This window comes from Trematomus bernacchii, unplaced genomic scaffold, assembly GCF_902827165.1.
Source record: "Trematomus bernacchii unplaced genomic scaffold, fTreBer1.1, whole genome shotgun sequence".
Taxonomy (NCBI): domain Eukaryota; kingdom Metazoa; phylum Chordata; class Actinopteri; order Perciformes; family Nototheniidae; genus Trematomus; species Trematomus bernacchii.
This window is the reverse complement of record NW_022987720.1, coordinates 1,880,433-1,903,959: the sequence shown is the minus strand read 5'-3', so window position 1 is coordinate 1,903,959 and position 23,527 is coordinate 1,880,433. Positions and strand designations below refer to the sequence as shown.

The 23,527-nt window shown below is 41.1% G+C and overlaps 2 protein-coding genes across 2 annotated transcripts in view; both read left to right on the top strand.

The window, feature by feature from the left end:
• The first annotated feature begins 1,079 nt into the window (after window positions 1-1,079).
• LOC117492609 (deleted in malignant brain tumors 1 protein-like) lies at window positions 1,080-10,999 on the top strand. Its single transcript, XM_034142965.1, has 17 exons — window positions 1,080-1,196; window positions 1,349-1,424; window positions 1,717-1,743; window positions 1,872-2,183; window positions 3,211-3,504; window positions 3,629-3,949; window positions 4,186-4,473; window positions 4,737-5,051; window positions 5,630-5,929; window positions 6,455-6,763; window positions 7,040-7,354; window positions 8,074-8,382; window positions 8,479-8,772; window positions 9,231-9,566; window positions 9,656-9,763; window positions 10,258-10,342; window positions 10,441-10,999. The coding sequence occupies exons 2-17, from the start codon at window positions 1,373-1,375 to the stop codon at window positions 10,583-10,585; spliced, it is 3,810 nt and encodes a 1,269-aa protein (XP_033998856.1). The 5' UTR covers window positions 1,080-1,196; window positions 1,349-1,372; the 3' UTR covers window positions 10,586-10,999.
• A 1,260-nt stretch (window positions 11,000-12,259) lies between these two features.
• LOC117492610 (deleted in malignant brain tumors 1 protein-like) overlaps window positions 12,260-23,527 on the top strand; it is a 41,525-nt gene continuing 30,257 nt past the window's right edge. Inside the window, exons 1-4 of the mRNA XM_034142966.1 lie at window positions 12,260-12,376; window positions 12,530-12,605; window positions 12,898-12,924; window positions 13,053-13,364. Of these exons, the coding sequence (XP_033998857.1) occupies window positions 12,554-12,605; window positions 12,898-12,924; window positions 13,053-13,364 (391 nt within the window). The 5' untranslated portion in view covers window positions 12,260-12,376; window positions 12,530-12,553. The remainder of the gene's footprint in view (window positions 12,377-12,529; window positions 12,606-12,897; window positions 12,925-13,052; window positions 13,365-23,527) is intronic.

Here is a 23,527-nt window from a genome sequence, read left to right as displayed (position 1 = left end):
TGTATTCAGCATCATTATTAATTATCATTGACACCTATGCTGTTCCACTCAAAAGGCCTTCAATGCAAAAAAGAATATAGACTAAAAAGTACAATCCAACCTGAAACTTGGTGGAGAAGAAGAAAGAAAGAAAGAATACACTGGAAATATTCAAGTACAAGTACCTCTACAAGCTCTTAGGTTCAGTAGTGGGACAATATACTTAGTTATTTTCCACCACTGCTGGTAGTTCGTGTTTTTGTGGTTTCATGATAGACGTAAGCAGGCTGGAATGTCAACAACATGAATCACATAAGTGAGTGTCTCCATACAGGCAGACATGTTGTGTGCAAATCTGCTCACCTTGTTTAACCTCAACACAAACAAAACGCTTATTTTACTGTTTATAATATCCAGGTCTTGGATCACATTTTGAAGTAACAAAGGTAACATATTAATTATTAGGACTGACCATATTAAGTTTCGATCCATGACAACAATACGATTGTCTTGAACATTGAAAACAGTATTCCAGATGAAAGCAAGTTCCTGTTTATAACACACGGATTTTATCTATAATTGCTTTAATATCCTTAAATACCTTTTTTTGTTAAGTTCCTGCAACAGAATAAGATATTAAACTGAGATGAAGAAAATAAAACAGGCCAATCAAAAATGGCCTGTTTATTTAAGCTTGTTTATACTACATTGAAATCGATTGGCTGTTCTTTTAACAAATTCAACATAAAAGGACTGCTGGGAATGATAAGGCGATGAGATTCTAGGGACAGGTGGGAGTCGGTGTTCACATGTTGTCATTCGTTAAACAACAACTGTCTTTTTAATCAACATTTCCCTTTTATTTTTCGGTAGCTCAACCTTCGTTGTGTCGCTACATCAGAGTCTCTATCTTACTAATACTATCTACTACTGTTTACCAGCATTAGTTTTCATATATGCTGTTGAATATAATGTCTTTTTAGAAAGTAATGTAGGTGTTGTGTAAAACAAAATGAAATCTCCGCTCATCCCCTGTCTTTAATGATTGATCCAAATGTCAACATGCTTCCAGTTTGCAGTCCAAGTCCATGTAACCCCTTTTATTCATAACAATTACTGGATCTGTACACGAGGCTGCTGTCTTTTGGATGTTTCAGATATGATCAGCGTTTTATTTTGAATTGTGAGGTCATTTAAGCAGCTGCTGGATTTAAAAGGTTAGATGGCAACATCATTTAATTTGAAGAGTTTAGTTAAAAAACAACAAGAACTGGATGGCTTCCAAAAATCAACTTTCTTGTTCTACTGAAGACTGATAATACAGTAAAGTACTTTTTTAACAATACCCATTTTGACTGTATTTTTGCAGCTTTTGATCTACTTTGAAGACACAATGATCTTCATTTCAGCTGAAAAACGACACTTCGCTTTTTACTTGTCAGTTGGTAAGTTTTACATTTTTCCATTCTTTTCTTGAATTCTTAAATCATGTGATAGTCAAACAACTTGGTCTCATGCTCTCAAACCCTTAAGAAAGACAGCTCTTATTATTGATTGTTCACATTTTCTTGCTTTAAAACAATTTGACAAAGTTGAGGTTGGACAATAAGGAGTTATGTATTTCTGCACATCGCCAAGCTTTCCTGATACGTAATAAATATGATGAATTAAAGCAAACACTGCTATTGTAAAATATTGTTTTAAATATTAATGACAAACCTCATGTGTCTGCTCTAGGTCTGTTGAGTATACCACTGCTTGCAGGTCAGTACATTCTATTGATCTCATGCCTCAAATTGAATTATAGTCTGATCTAACAACAAAGGACCATTTGTCACTGAGATCAGGCTGACATGTCCTTGAGCTATTGTGTGTTCATTTTTCATTTATAGAATGCATTGAGGTTAAGCTGGTCGGGCCTTCACGTTGCTCTGGTAGACTGGAGGTCTTGCACACAGGCAGTTGGGGAACTGTGTGTGATGACCAATGGAGCCTCGCCAACGCTGACGTGGTATGTCGAGAGTTAAACTGCGGGACAGCTCTTGAGGCCACTAAAGGCGCCTCTTTTGGAGAGGGAAAGAACATGATCTGGTTGGATGACGTGCAGTGTACTGGTCATGAGACATCTGTCCTCAAGTGCCCACACAGACCAATGGGGCAAAATAACTGCGGCCACTCTGAAGATGCTGGGGTTACCTGTTCAGGTAAGACTTCAAGAGTTCAATTAATGGTATGTTTGGTCTATGTTTTTCAAAGTTGAAATTACCAGTACTCAATGACTTTCTTAATAAAAGGATAATCCCTTTTATTAAATCTATAGTTGGACATACAAGGCAAAGGTAAAGCTCAGCCCCTAAACTAAGTTTAGCATAAATACTGGAGATTATGAAAGGGCATATTGTCATTTCTTTCACAAACAAACACGTGTTAAAGATGGAGCTTTGAACGTGCTGGATTTTGTTAACCTCAGACAAAGCCAGGGTCTATCTCTGTTCTTAGTGTTTCTGCTGTGCTTAGATAAGTTGCTGCTTGCTGTAGACTTTTTGTTTATCAAGTGAATGGAAGAGTAGAATCAATCTTTTTATCGAACTCCCCCAAAGTAATCACGTTTCCCAAAATGCTGAACTTTTGCTTTGAATAGACTAAGTTAGCTCAGAAGATCAGGTATTTCGAAACTCTGCATTTCTAGGATTTCTCAATTTAAATCAAGAACATGTGAAACTTTCGGGAGAAATTGGGAAATACGGCAGTGGAGAAAAAAAGCTAACGCAGCATTTATCTTGGCAACTGATCACAATATTGCTTTGAAAACGCAGCAGTTATATTGTCAGGTCACATTTGCTCTCTGCTTTTAGAGGATTTTTGCAGCAGAAGCGTTAAAACTAAGATAAAGCAAGCTTAACCACACTAAGCTAAAATAAGCTGAGCTAACTATGCTAAGCTACAGCATTTCGGATTTCATCACTGGGAAAGTATATTCTTGGACTTGAGCAGTTACTTCCTTAGGTTTCTGGTGGTTGCCTGGAAACTGTTCCAACTGTTTACAATTGTTGGTGAAGCTTAGCTAACTTTCTCTTTTTTGCAGATGTATACTAAAAAATACAGGTGAAAGTTGTTTCAATGTTGTCATATGATTTTGCCAGTAACAAAAATGTATTTCCCAAAATGTGCGATTGTTCTTTAATACACAAATGGTTATAGATTTTTTTTAACGGCGCACATCATTTGCAGAACATGTGAAGGTAGTCAACGGAAGCAATCGGTGTACTGGCAGAGTGGAAGTCTACCATGAAGGCAACTGGAAACGAGCATGCAAAAGTGACTGGGCGACGTTAGACGCTGTCGTGGTGTGCCGAGAGCTTAACTGTGGCACCCCTATCACTCAGACTGAAGAGCTACATTTTGGAGAGTCACGTGACCTGCATGGCATCAAACCCAACTGTTTAGGAAATGAGAGCTCTATCTCACTGTGCAGAATTCAGGAAAGCAAGGAAAGCTGTGTGGATGCTACTATCGTCTGTGAACGTTAGTAATTCCTGTGTTCAAGCTACATCAATAATTGTGTGTTAAACTTCACCTGTATAAATCTTACATTTTGGATGGCTTATGAATATACATACCCTTGATTTTTTTATTTCCCACCTGACAGACAGTACACCAATTCGACTGGTAAACGGTTCTTCTGATGGTCGGTGCTCTGGACGTGTGGAAGTCTACCACGATGGAAATTGGGGAACGATTTGTGATGACAAATGGGGGATGCAGGAAGCAGATGTGACATGTCGAGAGATGAATTGTGGGAATGCTATCTCTGTCAAGTACAAGTCTTTTTTCGGAAGAGGTCAGGATCAGGTTTTGTTGGACGATGTTGAGTGCACTGGTCATGAGAAGTCCCTTTCTGAATGCCCGCACAGAGGTTTTGGAGAACACGACTGTGACCACAATGAAGATGCTGGTGTTATATGCTCAGGTAACACTCTTTATTTGTTCTAATTAATAGTGGAAATTCAATTGCCAATCCTAAATATTGGCATTTGTGTGCAATGGTAATGCATGCAATTTCTGGAAAGTATTAGTTGTTTTTTGTATGACAGTTTGCTGAAGTTTTGGCTGTTTCTCTTTTTATAGTTGGCAGAGTCATTGCAGACATATTTGCATTTTTCATGAACTTTCTTAATAAAATACCTCTTCTTATCTGCTTTCAAGAATCGCTCAGATTGGCCAATGGGAGTGACCGCTGCTCTGGCAGAGTGGAAGTCTTAGCCAATTTCCACTGGGGGAAAATTTGTAATAACTTGGCCAGTGAAGATGCTGCAGTGGTGTGTCAGGAACTAGGTTGTGGTGCTCCAAAAAAAATCCAAGAAAGCTTCAATTTTGGTGACAGCACACTCAGAGGGTATTCAAGTAGATGCTCTGGCCCTGTGGATTCCTTCTCCAAATGCAATATTCAAGATTACACCGGGACATGTGAAGCGTTTTCTCTTTCATGTGCAGGTAAGACACAAAAGGAAGGTACATTTGCACTGCAGCACTGTTCAACCATTATAGCAAAGGACAAGTGGTTAATTAAAAAACAGAATTGGCATACTGTATGTGCATTACACCTTATTATTGCTATTTACTGGTGAATATTCTAATGGTTGCAACTAACTAACTACCTTAATAACTACTAAACTGAAAGTTCAGACAAAGCTTAATATTTGGATTATTTCAGTCTAGCTTGTAAGTAATGTTAACATGAGTGGACATGTCCTCAGGTAATCCACCGCTAAGGCTTGTGAACGGCACTGATCGATGCTCTGGTAGAGTGGAGGTTCTTCATGATGGCGCGTGGGGAACTGTGTGTGATGATGAGTGGGACATCAAAGATGCTCAGGTGGTTTGCAGAGCCATGGACTGTGGAACACCTAAGACGGCCAAATCCTCTTCCTTCTTTGGTGCAGGCCAAGGAGACATTTGGCTGGATGATGTTAGATGTGTCGGTAATGAGACGTCGCTATTGCACTGCCGACATGCCCCCCGTGGAGAAAATAACTGTGGCCATATGGAAGATGCGGGTGTGGTGTGCTCAGGTATCATCTCGGTTATTTTATTGCTTTTTGCATGTTATTTATATTATTTCAATTTTCAATGTTCATTTGCTTGCTTTTAACTGTCACCCTTAACACAGGAAACATTGAATTATAGCCTGCAGTGAGCTCCTATGCAATATGTTATGGTTGTTATTGTTATTATGTTATTTATATAGTGATTTATATATAAAATGCGCCACCAACAGTAAACAGAGTCACTCCGGTGACATCCCTTACCCCATTACATGAACATGCCTGCCAGCCTCTGAAAAGTGTTACTATTTCCATGAAGACACAGTTCCTAATATCAGTATTTTGCTGATTATTCTTGGTAATTTGACTTACATCAAAATGTTTTACTAAAGCAATTTCTGTCTGTCTCGGCTGCCTGTCCGTCAGTCTGTTCGCCCGTCTGTCTCTATGTCTCTTTGTTTTGAATTTCCTGACAACGTTTAATCCAGAAATGTTGATTGTGAAGTTGTTTAGAAGGGTATCTGGAGAATGCTACATACAATTTGAATGTCATGACAAACATGCTAAGAACATCAGTTGCTGATTCTCTGCTTTTTGCTTCCCAGCTACAATTAGACTGATCAATGGGACTGACCAGTGCTCTGGCAGGGTTGAGTTCTACACTGGTGTCAAATGGGCAACACCATATAATGTTAACTGGGGAATAAATGAAGCAACAGTGGTGTGCAGAGAGATGAATTGCGGAGATCCTGACAAGCTTCCAGGATCATACGGTCATGGCGGACATCCTGGAGGGTATCAGGTCAGCTGTAACGGTAGAGAGAGTTCTCTCTCACAGTGCACACTGAGAGAACGTGGAAGAACAAGCCATGATCGCATTGAAGAGGCATCTGTAAAATGTTTAGGTAAGACTTGAAGTTTAATTGATATTTGAAGTGGTACATTTTTTTAAACAAGATTAGCATGAACCTTTTTTAGGCAATTATGGAAACAGCGTCTAAAAATGGCTTCAGGACTGCCGTGTAGCCCACGATCGTTTTCAACAAGCCCACAAAACACTGATTTCTAAAAAGAGTGGGGCATTTGCTGACTTTCTTTTATTTGTCAACACAAAAAGACAAGGCCAGATTGTCAGATGTCAAAGCAATGAGCCAAGCAAACTTGTATGTTACAAGCTCAATTGCTGAAATCACAGATGGTACCAAGCTAATGACTAACAATGTTGCTCCCCGGGCTGGTTAACTGCACCTGTTTCAATTGGAATTGAAGCAATATTACACAATATGTTTTACTAATGATACCAATTAAACAACAGACATTTTCAGTCACTAGCATATGCCCCTGGAGACCACTAATGTAGCATAAATAAAAAACAACAGCAAAGTTGGAATGTACATACTGTATACGTATATAACAACTGTCATTTCCAGGCAATGTGAGGTTGTCCAATGGGTCCAGTCGTTGTGCTGGAAGAGTGGAGTTTTACGACAACGGCCAGTGGGGCACTGTGTGTGGTGAATCCTGGGATGTGAATGATGCAAAAGTGGCGTGCAGACAGCTTGACTGCGGGACAGCTCATAAGATTACCACAAAGACTGAGTATGGCCATGGCACAGGACATACCTGGATCAATCGAATCGATTGCAATGGATTGGAGTCAACACTGGATCAGTGCTCACAAAGTCCTTTAAGAGACAGAACCTGCAACACTACCTCAGTTGCTGGTGTTGTCTGCACAGGTAAGAAAAAGCATATCTAAAACAAATGTTATGCATTCTATAATGTTTAGTTCAGTTCTATCAATCCTATTTTTTGTACAATTAAATGTAGGGCTTTTTCAGTTGGTTTTACAAAACTCTATTTACTAAATTGCCACATTCAATCTTATGCCCATTTCCATATAGTTAAATGTGTTGTGTTCCAAATCTGAATGGTGTGCAATATAGGCAACAAGTGGTTTTTTTAAAACTTTTAAAATGTACTGTAAAATAATTTCAGTTTACCTCATATCACAGGAAGTTTGGAGGTCCGGTTGGCGAATGGTAAGGATGTGTGCTCTGGCAGAGTAGAGGTCCGTCATGGCGACATGTGGCAAACTGTGTGTGACACAGACTGGAACCTGAGTAAAGCTCAGGTGGTGTGTGAGCAGCTTGAATGCGGTGAGGCCAAGAACGCTCCAGGCGGTGCCCATTTTGGTGAAGGCAGTGGACCAGTAGTGGAGGCGAGCAATTCATGTTTTGACAATGTGACATCTCTTCGGCAATGCTCGGCCAAAGGTTACAGAGGAGCAAGCTGTGGGCACGGACATGACGCTGGCACTGTCTGTGCAGGTATGGCCTTTAAAATTACGTGTTGAACATTCTCACATGCTTTTGGGTAACAAATATAATAACAATAATAAAGGATGTGTAATCATTCCTTAAAGCAATAGATCAACTTTTTGGAAATACACTAATCAGCTTTATTGTCAAGAGTTAGATGAGAAGATTGACACTCTCACCAGACACTAAGTTAAATAGGAAACTGAGGATGGCAGCCGCTTAGCTCAGCTTTGAATTAGGAATGAAAAAAACAAGCTTCCTTAAATTAATTCAGATATATGTTAATGGTTAATTATTTATTTAGTGTTATAGGTAATGGTTGCCAGAGTTTTTTAATTTACTTTTTTAGACAAAGACACGCTTTCTGGTTTCCTGTTTTTATGCTAAGCTATGCTAACTTGCCAATGGCTCTAGTAATGTTTATACTTACTGACGCTAAGCACGAAAGCATATCAGAATATTGCCCAATATGTATTGCTTACATTTTTCACGTACGTGACAAAAGTTACACATAATTACAGTAGGTTACCGTAAGTCAACCTTTTCCCTCGTCACTGTCAAAATTAGCTTCTCATATAATGATGGGACAAACAATATTTTTAAAATACAAACATATTCACTTTTTGTTTTACAATATGTATTAATGTTTTTTAGAATTGTTTGTTGAAACATGACTTAAGGACTGTCGCTTGCTGTTGAACTCACCTAAATTACATTTTTAAATGCAGCACAGATTCGGTTGGTCGGCGGCACAGGTCAATGCTCCGGTAGATTGGAGATTCTCTACAAAGGCCAGTGGGGGACTGTGTGTGATGATGAATGGTCACTTGGCAATGGTGATGTGGTATGTAGACAGCTTAGCTGCGGACATGCAGTTTCTGCTCCTTCAAGTGCCCACTTTGGTAGAGGCACTGGTCCAATATGGCTGGATAATGTGGAGTGTGCAGGCGAAGAGAATGCAATCACACATTGTCCGCACAATGGTTTTGGAGAAAATAACTGCGGGCACGGAGAAGATGCTAGTGTTATCTGTATAGGTGAGAGGCCTGGCTCCTTTTCTAATTTGTGAATGAAATCATTACCTTCTAACTGGTATTACATCACGCTCTAATGACGCTTATTGTCTTTTTCAGGTGCTCTACACAAGCCCATAATCACTTTGATTCCCGCTCCAGAGGTAAACTGGGGTACCAAAGTTGAGATCACATGCACTATACTAGCAGAACAGTTGGGCGGGACATTCGTCCTGAAGAGGACCCAAGACTCCTTTAAAATGGAAAGATACACGGAGAATGAAGCTGCAACCTTTATCTTCCATTCAGTAGATTTCAACCAGAAGGGGTCATATTTCTGTGAATATCAAAAGAAATTGCCCAATCAAGTCATCTATTTTCCTCAAGGAGAAACGGCAGAGCTCTCCATCATAGGTCAATAATTCTGTTTGATAACTATTTGGCTATTAAACTATATATGCTATATTGACTGTCATGCCATTGTTTAGATCAGTTTCAGTCTGTTCGTAGTTATGGTTAACAGTAGTGCTTGGAGTGTCTGAAATAGAGATTGCTCGATACCCAGAGAGAGATAATATACGTTTAAAAATGTTTAGCCTGTGTTTCTATGTAAAAACCTGTGGTGCTATCTTTGAAATTAGCAGAGCAAAGCGTTAAGTAAATGAGCAACAAATGCGAAATGAACTCCGATAAATCTTTCAAATGCATATTGTAGATCTGTTTCTCTCTGAAATTGCTTATTTTGTTTTTAAAACTAAGCTTTTCTTAAGCTGATGTGGCAGGCTTTAGCAAAAGGGTTAATTTGACTGCAAGATTGCAAACAGGTTTTGTGATCCAAATGAGTTGTTAAAAAAAGGTTTTCTAATCTGCAGTGAAACTGGAAAAACCCACCCTCTCCCTGTCGTCTCCTCATGCAATGGTGGTCTTCACCCCTGACAAAATATCGGTCACCCAAGGGAACAGCTTCTCCATCACTTGCTCTACTCATTCCATATACACTGGAGGTTTCTTCTATCTGACAAAGTCCCACAACAATGCCACTGAAGCGGTGCCTGCATTTGGCTACTCCATCCACTACATGACAACCTTTGACTTTCCTGCAATAGATTATAAAACCCAAGGGGATTATAGGTGCATCTACGGAGTGAACATTTCTTCAATGTCCTTCTCTTCAGTTCCCTCCAAGTCACTCCAAGTCTCTGTAGTCGGTAAGACCCAAGGAGCCCTTGAGAAATGATTTGACTTAAAATGGCTAGTTTTCTCCTTTGCTAACTAAATGATCTTTTGACCCCTACAGCGGCCTCATCCTCTTCAGTGGTCACAGGATGGGTTGTGGGTTTGCTGTTAGTGTTACTTGTGGGGGTTATAGGTTACCTGATGTGGAGAAAGAGAAGGAGGGTTGCTGGTGAGTTTCACACAAAACATAACAAAATTGGATGGTTCAATCCTTCACAGCAAATAACGTTTTTGCATCTCTCTTTACATGTTTTGTCCACTCTCACTGCTCTCATAGCGTCATTTTAGGCTACTGTGTTAAATTATAATCAATTTGACTGATCTCTTTGGCTCTAAGGATTGTTGCAGCACCTTAATTATGATAAAAAAAGTACCCCCAAACCTAAAGACAACCACACTTACAGTCTAACAGTCTAACCATGGTTGTTTCATATAATGACATACATAACCAAAAAGTAATTGGTGGAACTGTTGTAACACTATCGTCAACATGTTAAACACAATTATACCAGTTACATTGCAGAGCCATGCATAAAAAAAAGACATCCCCAATTTGTCAAACTGGCCCCCAAATGGCCAAACAATTCAGTAAAAGCATTTTTAGAAAATTAGTTTTCTCTGGATCCCTTGTATTTGTATCACTTTAACATTTTTACTTTCCAGGTACTATGGTTCAGTTCAGTAACAGGTTTGGAGGAGCATTAAAGGATGATCTCGACGACAGGTGCAATGGAGCCCTCTATGAAAGGTAGTAAATATAATGTTATTTGCAAAGATATACATATTTTGTTTTAGATCAAACAACTTTAAATTGATTGCAATTGTCCTCCTCCTCATTCCCCTCAGTGCCAGAAATACCCAAGACAATGAGCAGACGCACAGCCCCGGGCAGGAAGAAAACAATGCTGATGTTGATAACTCTGTGGAGAGGATGCCTGAAGATCTGGCTGGGAGAGTGTGCTATGAGCTAGAACCACTCGTTTTTCCTTGATAACTAAATGCATCAAGTAATGAAGAATGTCGTGCAATTTCACAAAACGTGAAATGTTTGGGTGGTTAAAGTTTATAAGTCTGCTGCATCTTTAACGACAGCCAACAATGGTGTCACAGTGTATCGGTGACTAGCTGATGATCTGTTGCTCTTTCAGGAAGACCAGGTTTAAGTGTGTTTTTACACAACATTTTATTTTTTTAATCTACACACTTCCTCAAATATATGCTGCATTCTTTGCTTTATTCCTGTTGTGGCTTACATTTGACAGAGAGATTCTATTGATCAGAAAGCTTAGATCAACTGACCTGCAGGAGTAGGCTGATTACATTGTCTTTGCATTCTATGGTAATTTGCTTTATTTGGTGTATGTGAATGCAGATCAATAAATATATATTTCTTACCGCGCTTGCACCTTTTTGTTTGGCAGAGTTTTTGATGATTTGACCCTGCTGGGGGAAAATGTGCCCAATTGTTACCAAACACTGCCAAGATATGTGAACTATCAAATACATGAATATGTTTTATCAATCATCATCAGTAATTGTTATAACAAATTCCTCAGCATAACCTGGACAATAAAAGAGGAACTGAATGTATTCAGCATCATTATTAATTATCATTGACACCTATGCTGTTCCACTCAAAAGGCCTTCAATGCAAAAAAGAATATAGACTAAAAAGTACAATCCCCCCTGAAACTTGGTGGAGAAGAAGAAAAAAAGAAAGAATACACTGGAAATATTCAAGTACAAGTACCTCTACAAGCTCTTAGGTTCAGTAGTGGGACAATATACTTAGTTATTTTCCACCACTGCTGGTAGTTCGTGTTTTTGTGGTTTCATGATAGACGTAAGCAGGCTGGAATGTCAACAACGTGAATCACATAAGTGGGTGTCTCCATACAGGCAGACATGTTGTGTGCAAATCTGCTCACCTTGTTTAACCTCAACACAAACAAAACGCTTATTTTACTGTTTATAATATCCAGGTCTTGGATCACATTTTGAAGTAACAAAGGTAACATATTAATTATTAGGACTGACCATATTAAGTTTCGATCCATGACAACAATACGATTGTCTTGAACATTGAAAACAGTATTCCAGGGGAAAGCAAGTTCCTGTTTATAACACACGGATTTTATCTATAATTGCTTTAATATCCTTAAATACCTTTTTTTGTTAAGTTCCTGCAACAGAATAAGATATTAAACTGAGATGAAGAAAATAAAACAGGCCAATCAAAAATGGCCTGTTTATTTAAGCTTGTTTATACTACATTGAAATCGATTGGCTGTTTTTTTAACAAATTCAACATAAAAGGACTGCTGGGAATGATAAGGCGATGAGATTCTAGGGACAGGTGGGAGTCGGTGTTCACATGTTGTCATTCGTTAAACAACAACTGTCTTTTTAATCAACATTTCCCTTTTATTTTTCGGTAGCTCAACCTTCGTTGTGTCGCTACATCAGAGTCTCTATCTTACTAATACTATCTACTACTGTTTACCAGCATTAGTTTTCATATATGCTGTTGAATATAATGTCTTTTTAGAAAGTAATGTAGGTGTTGTGTAAAACAAAATGAAATCTCCGCTCATCCCCTGTCTTTAATGATTGATCCAAATGTCAACATGCTTCCAGTTTGCAGTCCAAGTCCATGTAACCCCTTTTATTCATAACAATTACTGGATCTGTACACGAGGCTGCTGTCTTTTGGATGTTTCAGATATGATCAGCGTTTTATTTTGAATTGTGAGGTCATTTAAGCAGCTGCTGGATTTAAAAGGTTAGATGGCAACATCATTTAATTTGAAGAGTTTAGTTAAAAAACAACAAGAACTGGATGGCTTCCAAAAATCAACTTTCTTGTTCTACTGAAGACTGATAATACAGTAACGTAACTTTTTAACAATACCCCATTTTGACTGTATTTTTGCAGCTTTTGATCTACTTTGAAGACACAATGATCTTCATTTCAGCTGAAAAACGACACTTCGCTTTTTACTTGTCAGTTGGTACGTTTTTAATTTTTCCATTCTTTTCTTGAATTCTTAAATCATGTGATAGTCAAACAACTTGGTCTCATGCTCTCAAACCCTTAAGAAAGACAGCTCTTATTATTGATTGTTCACATTGTCTTGCTTTAAAACAATTTGACAAAGTTGAGGTTGGACAATAAGGAGTTATGTATTTCTGCACATCGCCAAGCTTTCCTGATACGTAATAAATATGATGAATTAAAGCAAACACTGCTATTGTAAAATATTGTTTTAAATATTAATGACAAACCTCATGTGTCTGCTCTAGGTCTGTTGAGTATACCACTGCTTGCAGGTCAGTACATTCTATTGATCTCATGCCTCAAATTGAATTATAGTCTGATCTAACAACAAAGGACCATGTGTCACTGAGATCAGGCTTACATGTCCTTGAGCTATTGTGTGTTCATTTTTCATTTATAGAATGCATTGAGGTTAAGCTGGTCGGGCCTTCACGTTGCTCTGGTAGACTGGAGGTCTTGCACACAGGCAGTTGGGGAACTGTGTGTGATGACCAATGGAGCCTCGCCAACGCTGACGTGGTATGTCGAGAGTTAAACTGCGGGACAGCTCTTGAGGCCACTAAAGGCGCCTCTTTTGGAGAGGGAAAGAACATGATCTGGTTGGATGATGTGCAGTGTACTGGTCATGAGACATCTGTCCTCAAGTGCCCACACAGACCAATGGGGCAAAATAACTGCGGCCACTCTGAAGATGCTGGGGTTACCTGTTCAGGTAAGACTTCAAGAGTTCAATTAATGGTATGTTTGGTCTATGTTTTTCAAAGTTGAAATTACCAGTACTCAATGACTTTCTTAATAAAAGGATAATCCCTTTTATTAAATCTATAGTTGGACATACAAGGCAAAGGTAAAGCTCAGCCCCTAAACTAAGCTTAGCGTAAATACTGGAGATTATGAAAGGGCATATTGTAGTGCCGAGAGAAGGGAGACGGAGGCGGTGCATCGAAGGTGCAAATCTCTCTTTATTGGGGAGCAGAAATCGACGTGCTGTCGGGTTGCAGGAAAGAGGAGAAGAGAAAGTGAAAGAGGAGGACACACAGTAGGTACCCCGGAGGTACCGTCAACATATATGTCCGGGCGGAAACAATACCCCCAACCTGTAGTTCCCGGATTGAATTATGTAACCCCAGTGTATGAATCAGTGATCACTACACAAGCCCCCCCAGAATTCAACCATGGACACAATCCTCGCGTCGGGAGGAAGCACCACAGGGGCCGAGGAGGGCGGGCCATGGAACGGGCCGTCGGAAGGGGGCCGCAGGAGAGGGTAGGGGCCCCAACGAAGGCGAGGGCATCCCCACCGGAGGGCGGGTGGCGGGCTGGAACGGGCCGTCGTCAGGGGGCCGCAGAAAGCAGGGTCGCTGTGTCGAGACCAGGGGACGGGCGTGAAAAACCTGGTGGTCCCCAGCAGGGAGGAGCGCTGCCCGGCCGCAGGCGAAGGCACAGCGGCGGTGGGCACGAAGTCCTCGGGAGGAAGGAGCCGTGTCCCCGGGAGGAAGGAGCCGTGGACAGGGGAATTGGCCAGACGGGGCGCCGCCGAGGCCCGTGAGCCGCGGTTAGAGGTGAGGCCAGGCAGGGTCCCGAAGCGCGCCACCCACGGGCCGATGAAGGCATGGGCGACGTTCGAAACCGCCGAGGCGAGGGAAGAGGCGAGACGGGGTCCAGAAGCGCGCCACCCACGGGCCGAAGCAGGCGTGTGTGACGTCCGAAGCCGCCGTCGAGGTGGTGAAACAGCGAGAGGGTCCACACGAGGCGACCAGACATGGTCGAACCTCCTCTCAGGCACCAGAAAAAGCTCAAAGGGTCGTCCCGTCCACGAACAAAAACAGGTGGCAGAAATAGCGAGAGGATCCACGCGAGGCCGACCAGACGTGATCGAACCTCCTCTCCGGCACCACAAAAAACAAAAACAAAACAGTCGGATGTCGAGAGCCGCTGGTAGCTGCTAGTCACCGTCAGCCATAGCTAGCAGACATCGTTAGCCGTTGGTAGCAGCTAGCCGTTAGCTGTCGTGGCTAGCTGTCATGGCTAGCTGTCGTTAGCAGTCGAGGCTAGCCGTTCTCGACGGTTGGTAGTCGCTGTCGTCGTCGTCCCCGGAGCCTCTGCTAGGCGGCGTGCCCCCACAAGGGAAGGTGCTGCAGCGTGCAGTGGCAAGCACCTCAGGGGTAAATCGCGGGGCGGCCAGGAGGAACCGGCCAGCATCTTCGACCAAAGCACGGGGCTCAACACTAGCCGAGTCAGCTAGCGCAGCCTGGACATGCAGCCGCATGTCCCGAAGAACCAGCTCCATGAGGCAGAAGTCGGGTCCCTCCCTACCTAGCAGGTCGTGCATCGTCTCCCCGTAGCAGGAAGGCTTGCTGCCCTCCAGCGCCGAGACGAAGCGGGAATGGTGAGCGACGTTCCCAGCCATTCCGTGGGGCGCACCGAGCCTCAGTCCGTGCGCACGTGGCAGCTACGGAGGTCTCCAAAAATCCCCGGCATTTCGAGAAAAAACAAGAGTTGTTTTGCCGTGTTCGGTTCAGTCTCGGAACCTTCGCGAGACTTATGTCAGGGTCACCAATGTAGTGCCGAGAGAAGGGAGACGGAGGCGGTGCATCGAAGGTGCAAATCTCTCTTTATTGGGGAGCAGAAATCGACGTGCTGTCGGGTTGCAGGAAAGAGGAGAAGAGAAAGTGAAAGAGGAGGACACACAGTAGGTACCCCGGAGGTACCGTCAACATATATGTCCGGGCGGAAACAATACCCCCAACCTGTAGTTCCCGGATTGAATTATGTAACCCCAGTGTATGAATCAGTGATCACTACAATATTGTCATTTCTTTCACAAACAAACACGTGAGTAGTACTACAAATGCCCCTTTCGTCTCATTAGTATGCATAAAAAGTGACAGGTCACACCTGCCTCATCAGTACTACTACTTATGCTAATGAGCCCCTTTGATATGTTAATGAGCCCCTTTGTTCGAGGTGTTATCACATGTAGGTGTGATATTCCCCCATTGTAGTAGATCCTTTGTTGTGTAATCTAATTAGCCTTTGATGTCTGATCCCTTTGTTGTCTATCCTTTGATGTGAGGGGTGAGGTGTTTGTGACATGTAGGTGTGATATTCCCTGTTGTAGTAGATCCTTTGTTGTATAATCTAATTAGCCTTTGATGTCTGACCCCTTGTTGTCTAATCTAATTAGACCCTTTGATGTCTGTCCTTTGATGTAAGGTGGGAGGTGTTATAACATGTAGGTGTGTGTGTACCGGTGTGTTATAAGCCTTTGATGTCAATCTAATTAGCCCTTTGATGTATGTCCTTTGATCAGTGTTTGTAATTAGTGTTAAGGTAGTCTCTTTGAAGTTGTGTGAGACTGTCTCGCACCCCGTCCTCCTCTCACCCCTTCCCCCTTCCTTTTGCTGTGATGTCAGAAGATAGAGGTGGAGGGTGGAGTTAGATGAAAAATAATTCCGTGCAAACTAGATAAAAAGCCAGTCATTTCCACTCACCAAGTCACCTAAACTTTCAAAAACGAAAATGGCAAAGAGACGCATCGATATGGGTTTAATCAGCGAGACGCCTGTGACAACTTACCGCCATCCGTCGGGAGCTCCAGTCAAGAAACGGACGCAGTATCTGTGCCGGGTTCAGACCCTCCGTCGGAAGCTCTTCATGAAAAATGGAGTCTGGATGTGTGAGACTGTCTCCCCTGTTTTCAGTGAGACAATGCAGTTTCTGATAATTTTAAGTTTCAAGTTTCAAGGCTTTATGGCATATGCCCATTAGCTACAGTGTAGATATGTCAATGAAAAACATAGGTCACAGGCTCCTCCAACAGTGCAACAAATTATATATATATATATATATATATATATAGAGCACATAAAACAGATAAAATACTGTAATTTGTGCGTAATTCTCTCACAAAGGAACTGTAAGATACACGTTTATGTATGGAAAACTTTATAACTTGGTAAAATATTCATTCATTAGGGCCTGAGCACGAAGTGCAAAGACCTATTGTTATTCGTTGAATTATTATTCTTTTTCCCCATGGTCTGCAGTTTAAAGCTGTTTTTGAGGGGGTTCCCACATTGTTCACGTAGCGACATTTGGCAACGCCGCCAGGACGGGTGAACATTTTTACATTCTGGATTCCATGGTTGCAAAATTTCCGACATGCTCTCTAGCGCCACCTGTGAAAATTCAGTTTTTGAAAAATGTACATAGTCGCCGCGTAACTCGGATGGACCTGAAATTTTGCACACTTATCCGGGTGGAGCAGCCCTACATATTATCCTCTCATATCCCTAAGCTCCGCCTACTTTTTTTTTTTTTAAATTAGCATAATGTGAAAAACAGTGAAATATTAACTACAATTTCAATTTTTTGCTTTTCAACACCAAACTTAGTGTACAGCATCAGTGGAGGGTCACACACACGACCGTAGAACATGAGCACGACGTGTGGAAAAATGTGCCCGACATCAATCGCAACGTATTAGCAAAAAGGTGTGGCTTAGACATAAATGCTCCTAATTCATCCGCAATGTATCCAAATATCACAGATTTCGGTGGAAAGGTTCAGTCTGTCTTGGGGAATAGGCACAAAAAAGCATGTTCATTTCGGACAATAGGGGGCGCCAAAAGCACAACAAATTTATACCTGAAGATCCGATAGACGAAATAAATATATTTTGTCATACACATACTGGCAGGATGAGTATGAACTGAGATTTAAAGGGGCGCAACCAATGATGGAAGTGGGCGTGACCTATTCAGCTTTATGTCGAAATCGAAGGGTTAAAAACACTTACCGACCCATAAGTAGCGGGAAAATACAGTTACGGCCTTTAAACTCGGAACACACGTCACAGCCCACGGCCTCCTCCAGACTGTCCAAAAACATTGTGCGTTTTTGCAAATACGGCTCAGTAGCGCCCCCTATTGTGCGGTAGTCACATATACTTTCTTTGAGCGACCCGAGTCTTGGCACAGACATGCCTCATGGAATTGCCGACATATTTCAAAATGGCTTCCATTAGCCCCTCCCCCCAAAAAGTCGGCCATTTTGGAAAATGTGCGTTTTAGGCGCTTTTTTGCGAACTCCTCCTAGGGAAATGATCGGAAAAATTCAATTCCAGCACAAGTTCAGCCCATATCCAATGTGATGCTAAATTCAGAAACGCATTGTCGACCGCTCACACGGGGTGCTCGTAAGCTAACGGAGAATGTGGCATGTTCGACGATTTAAATAGCACAAATTCGCTAAAATGACCTTCGGACGTGAAACTTGGGACAGACGTCACAGCCCAGGACCTTTTCCAGAATGTACAATAAAATCGTGCGTTTTGTGAAATCAGCTCAGTAGCGCCCCCTATTGTGCGGTAGTCACATATAGTTTCTCCCAGCGACCCGGGTCTTGGCGCAGACATGCCTCATGGAATTGTCGACATATTTCAAAATGGCTTCCATTAGCCCCTCCCCCCAAAAAGTCGGCCATTTTGGAAAATGTGCGTTTTAAGCGCGTTTTTGCGAACTCCTCCTAGGGAAATGATCGGAAAAATTCAATTCCAGCACAAGTTCAGCCCATATCCAATGTGATGCTAAATTGCGTATGAATAGTCGACCGCTCAAACGGGGTGCTCGTAAGCTAACGGAGAATGTGCCATGTTCGACGATTTCAATGGCACAAATTTGCTAAAATGAGCTTCGGACGTGAAACTTGGGACACACGTCACCGCCCACCACCTTTTCCAGAATGTACAATAAAATTGTGCGTTTGGTGAAATCAGCTCAGTAGCGCCCCCTATTGTGCGGTATTCACATATAGTTTCTCCCAACTACGCGAATGTTGGCACAGACGTTCCTCATGGAATTGCGGACATATTTCCAAATAGCTTCCATTAGACCCGCCCCCCAGAAAGTTGCCCATTTTGAGAAGTGGCCGTTATTCATGCATTTTAACCACATTTTTGCTCACACCTCCTAGGGAAATGATCAGGAAAATTCCAGTCCAGGACACGTTCAGCCCATATCCAACATCATGCTAAATGGCGAATAAAATAGTTGCTAGCTCAATCGGGGCGGACGTTAGCTAACAGAGAATGTACCATTTTGGACGAGGATTAGGGTTAGGGTTAGGGTTAGGGTTAGGGGTTACTCCAAACTACTCGCATATAGTTTTCCCGATATTCACCACACGCTGTATACACATTGCTCTTATGATTGCACACATATTTCAAATTGCTTTTCATTAGCCCCGCCCCCCAGAAAAATGGCAATTTGGAAAGATGGCCGTTTTTCATGCATTTTCTGCACATTTATGCACACTGCTCTTGGGGAAATGATCGTAAAAATTCCACTCCAGGACCAGTTGAGCCCATATCCACAGCCATGCTAAATTGGGAATAAAAAGTTGCTAACTCAATCGGGGCGGTCGTAAACGAACAGAGAATGTACCATTTTTGACGAGGGTTAGGGTTAGGGTTAGGGTTAGGGTTAGGGTTAGGGTTAGGGGTTAGTCACTCATCGCATATAGTGTTCCCCATATTCATGACACGCTGTATACACATTGCTATTATCATGGCACACATTTTTCAAAAGCCGTTTCATTAGCCCCGCCCCCCAGAAAAATGGCAATTTGGAAAGATGGCTGTTTGTCATGCATTTTGCGCACATTTTTGCACACTGCTCTTAGGGAAATGATTGGACAAATTCCAGTCAAGGACAAATTATGCCCATATCCAACATCATGCTGAATTGGGAATGAAGTAGTTGCCAGCTCAATCGGGGCGGTCGTAAGCTAACAGAGAAGATACCATTTTTGACCATTTACACTATTTGGTTTCATGCAACATATCAACTGTTTATTTGGAGATGTCTACTAAAGCATACAAATACAGTGTGTAATGTCGGCCTGTTACTTATATTACTGAGTGATATATATTATACACACTCTTCTGTTTTCTGCACTGGCCTCGGCAGCTGTTGTCGCTGTAAATGTCGGCTCACAATTAAAGCAGTTGTATTAAAAATATACATGACCTAATATCCAAAGGAGATGCGTTTCTTGAGTAAACAAACGGTAAAGGCCAGAAAGTCTGCACAACCCACTGCACCACGCGTCACGGTTACTGCTCCTCCAGACAGCCTCGGCGATAATCGATCCTCGACGAACCTTTACGGAAATTCCATTTCCTTCGAGGCGGCACGCCCACATCCGTTTCCGGGTCGCTGCCGGAGGACCTGGGACTCCGGGCCGCAAACATTTGACAAATGGCTCATTTCGGCGGACTCGCGCGCTACCGCCGGACGCCGGGACGACCGGCGACACTCCCCTGCGGGCGATCGGAGGCGAAGGCCCGCCCACAACTGCGTGCATGTCTGTGACCGCAGTTTTAATTTGTAATGAATTACTTGACTAACATTACTTTTTTTTAAATATATGTTTTTAGATGCTTTACTTTTGATTTCTTTCATGTTATTTTAACACATTACTTTTTTCATATTTTTCAACATACTGTGATATATATATATATATATATATTTTTTTTTTTTCTCTCCATTATATTTTTGAATATACAGTGATTTTTATCAAAATACAACATGCAACTATTACATTATACAATATTACGACTTTTTGCGATATTTTCAACACAATATACTTTTTTGTAGGGCTTCAGGATATTTGGCATGTCATGCATAAAACCGGTGTCATCTTTCCTGAAACTGACGTGCTGTCCGTTTTACAAACAAGTTATCTTTCTGCTTCTTCACCCTCTGAATTTTCCTCCCCCGTCCCTCTTCCTTCAGCCATCACAACAACAATTAAGTCAGATCTGTGAAATTAAACACCTCTTTCCCAAAGCGTGACTTCCCTATTGAGGGAGTGGGGCAGTAGGGCCTAACCCGATTGGCCAAATATACTAACATGCAGAACGTATGGTATGTTTGAAAAAAGACTAACCATCTATCCAGTTCAAGCTGTCTTTAAGATGTGACATTGCGCTCTGACTTTTTCCCCGTAAAATCATGACAAACTATTACTTATTCTTAAATTTGACCTCTTGCTGCTTGGTTGAAAATGATAGATGAAAAATAACTTCTTAAAAAGAGTCAAACAGCGAGGGACATTATACGGGTGAAAGAAACTCTCATTTCTACAGATGACTCCCCCACTCAACGCAATAAGTCCCACCCCAATCAGCAAATCATCCAAAACTAAGGACCCCCCTAAGATGACCGTTGAAAACTAGCCATGGATCTGAGAAAAAACAAGTCTGATGTAGCCTACCCTTATTATCACCAGGATAACGGATATGGGCTTAATGACTGGATGTTACAAAGTAAGGGAGAGGATGTTCCCGAAGAAGAGCTTCCCTCTATATCATATCCGTGTAAGGTCTTTAGGACAAAAGAGGACTATGATAAAATGACATATGAAGAATACCTTTCTTTAAAAGATGGTATTATAGATAACCTTTATAGAAACAATATATCTCATACTACTCGCCAAGATCGCAAACGACAATTAGCAGAAAAGAAAAGCAAAAGTAAAGAAAACTGAAGAAAAAGAAAAAGAAAAATGAAAAGGAGAAGAAAAATGAAAAGCAAACGCTGATTGCGAATGAAAAGAAAAGGGACAATAGGACGGAAAAAGACAAAAAGAAGGAAGGTGAAAAGAAAAAGGAACAAAGTGAAGAAATTTCAACTAACTATAGAGGATGCTGATAGTGTTGTAGCGCCATTACCGGATCATAATAATCTTATAGATCATCTACCGCTAACCGACTGCTGCGAATGTGTTGAACAAATACCAAAAGCAATGGCAGAGCTTTGCTTCAATATAATGAGAGAAAAAGCACGATACTATGGAATTGCCCAAATTGGCGACAGTGCCAGAACATGTATTAAAAGACTGTTGGAGGATCTCTATTCTAGTATCGGTTGTCATTACAGCGAAGGATATGCCAAAACGTGTGATGACATAGACAAAGCTTTTGAAGACAATTATATGGTACCCGTCCTTACAGCTAAACAAATCCTATGCCAGGTATTCAACAGACCACAAGAAGCACAAGAAGCCCCAGAAAGGATTACATTCAGAGCTAATAATGGTGAAACCGAAGAAGAAGCAAAGCAGATTATAATCGTTGCGGGTGAAAGGATAGAGAATTTGCAAGTGATGTTAATGCACTTATCTGATATAAAAAATGCATTCATTTACTTCCAAGAGACCCCTAAACATCTACTTGGGCAATGTGAATTGAACGATAAACCGATCACTGTAAATGAAACGCGGAGAGAAGCAGCAGTGCAAATCGTTAAGTCTATTACCTTGTATGCACTACGACATTAACTTGGTCAAATGTAATATGTCTTTCTGAAAATGTGGCGAATGGTGTGTTTTTCAATTAAGCTACCATAACAAATGAAAATGTGTTTTATTTTTGCTTTCATATATAGTAATAGTATTAACTCCTTTGACTAGACTGTACTAAAATAAGACGTTTCACTGTTAAATAAAAATGGAAGTAGAAAATCGAGGTAATGATGAGGTTCGTTATGTATCCAGTAACTATGAACAGCAGTTAGCATGTTATTTAACCCTTTAACTCTAATAGACAAATCTAAAATAGCCTCTAGCTTATCTAAGTTTGTGATTTTAACACTTATTCACTGACACAAGGCAGATTTTGGCTTTTTTCTCATGTCAAGATACTTTTTGACACACTTTGAGGTATGCAAAACTTTTAAAAAACACTTGTACAGTTAAATAATGTAGGTTTTCTCTGATATTTTAGTTATTTTCAGCTACCAAGATACTTTTTTGATACACTTTAATGTAGGAACATTTGGCAACTGGTAGAATGTCAATTATTTTGTAATAAAATGTATTTTCTTAAAGACTGTGACTCTAAAAGGGGAAGTTTTATTTTTTTTCTCCCGTTGTCTTTCACTTACTTTTTGGATACAGTTTTATGTATGACAACTTTACAACTGGTAGAAAGTTAAGTACTTTTTCTGAACAGATTTTCTTTAAGACTGTGACTCTTAAAGGTAAGACAATCCAGTTTTATGGAAGTAACTTAAATTATTTTTTTTTGTTTTTTCTCCTACAAAGATACTTATAGTTACACTTTAATGGATGCAAAACTTTATAACTTGGTAAAATATTCATTATTTTGTAATGAATTGAGTTTTCTTTTTTTGTTTTTGTTTTTCAACATACTATTGTACACAATGACTTTTCCATATATATATATATTTTTTTTTTCAGACAAACTATACTTTTGACTTTTTCCGTAAAATCGTGACAAACTATTACTTATTCTTACATTTGACCTCTTGCTGCTTGGTTGGAAATGATAGATGAAAAAGCTACAAAGCTTAAAGAACTTTTCTAAAAACTCTCAATTCTACAGATGAATCCCCCCACTCAACGCAATAAGTCCACCCCCCATTCAGCAAATCATCTAAAACGAAGGACCCCACTAAGACGCCCGTTGAAAACTAGCCAGGGATCTGAGAAAAACCAAGTCTCCCCCCCCGCGAGTTGCAGCCAGGAACAAACTCCTGGACTACTATCGTCACCACCATTGTGGACACCCAAATCTTGCAATACTACAGCTGCTGATGTTACTCCTGGGGCCAAGACGTCTCTGTTTTTGAACATAGTGAAATCGGAGTTGGTTGATATTCTGGAGAGGGGTGCTGCATCGGTACAGAGAAAAAATCTGCAATGGATGCCGAGTCAGTCACCCCGGCCAGAGGCAACACGATTGTGTGAATGACATTCCAGAATATTTCTTCAGAAACAATTACAACGCGTTAATGAAAAAGACTTTGGCTCGCCGACTTCATTACTGCGATTGACCAGAGTCTTAAT

Bases quoted from the DNA above. Each gene is read 5' to 3' on its own strand.
- LOC117492609 (XM_034142965.1), top strand. From the start codon at position 1,373: ATGATCTTCATTTCAGCTGAAAAACGACACTTCGCTTTTTACTTGTCA. The intron at 4,474-4,736 runs GTAAGACACAAA...ACATGTCCTCAG, and splicing joins GTTTTCTCTTTCATGTGCAG to GTAATCCACCGCTAAGGCTT. The intron at 10,343-10,440 runs GTAGTAAATATA...CATTCCCCTCAG, and splicing joins AATGGAGCCCTCTATGAAAG to TGCCAGAAATACCCAAGACA.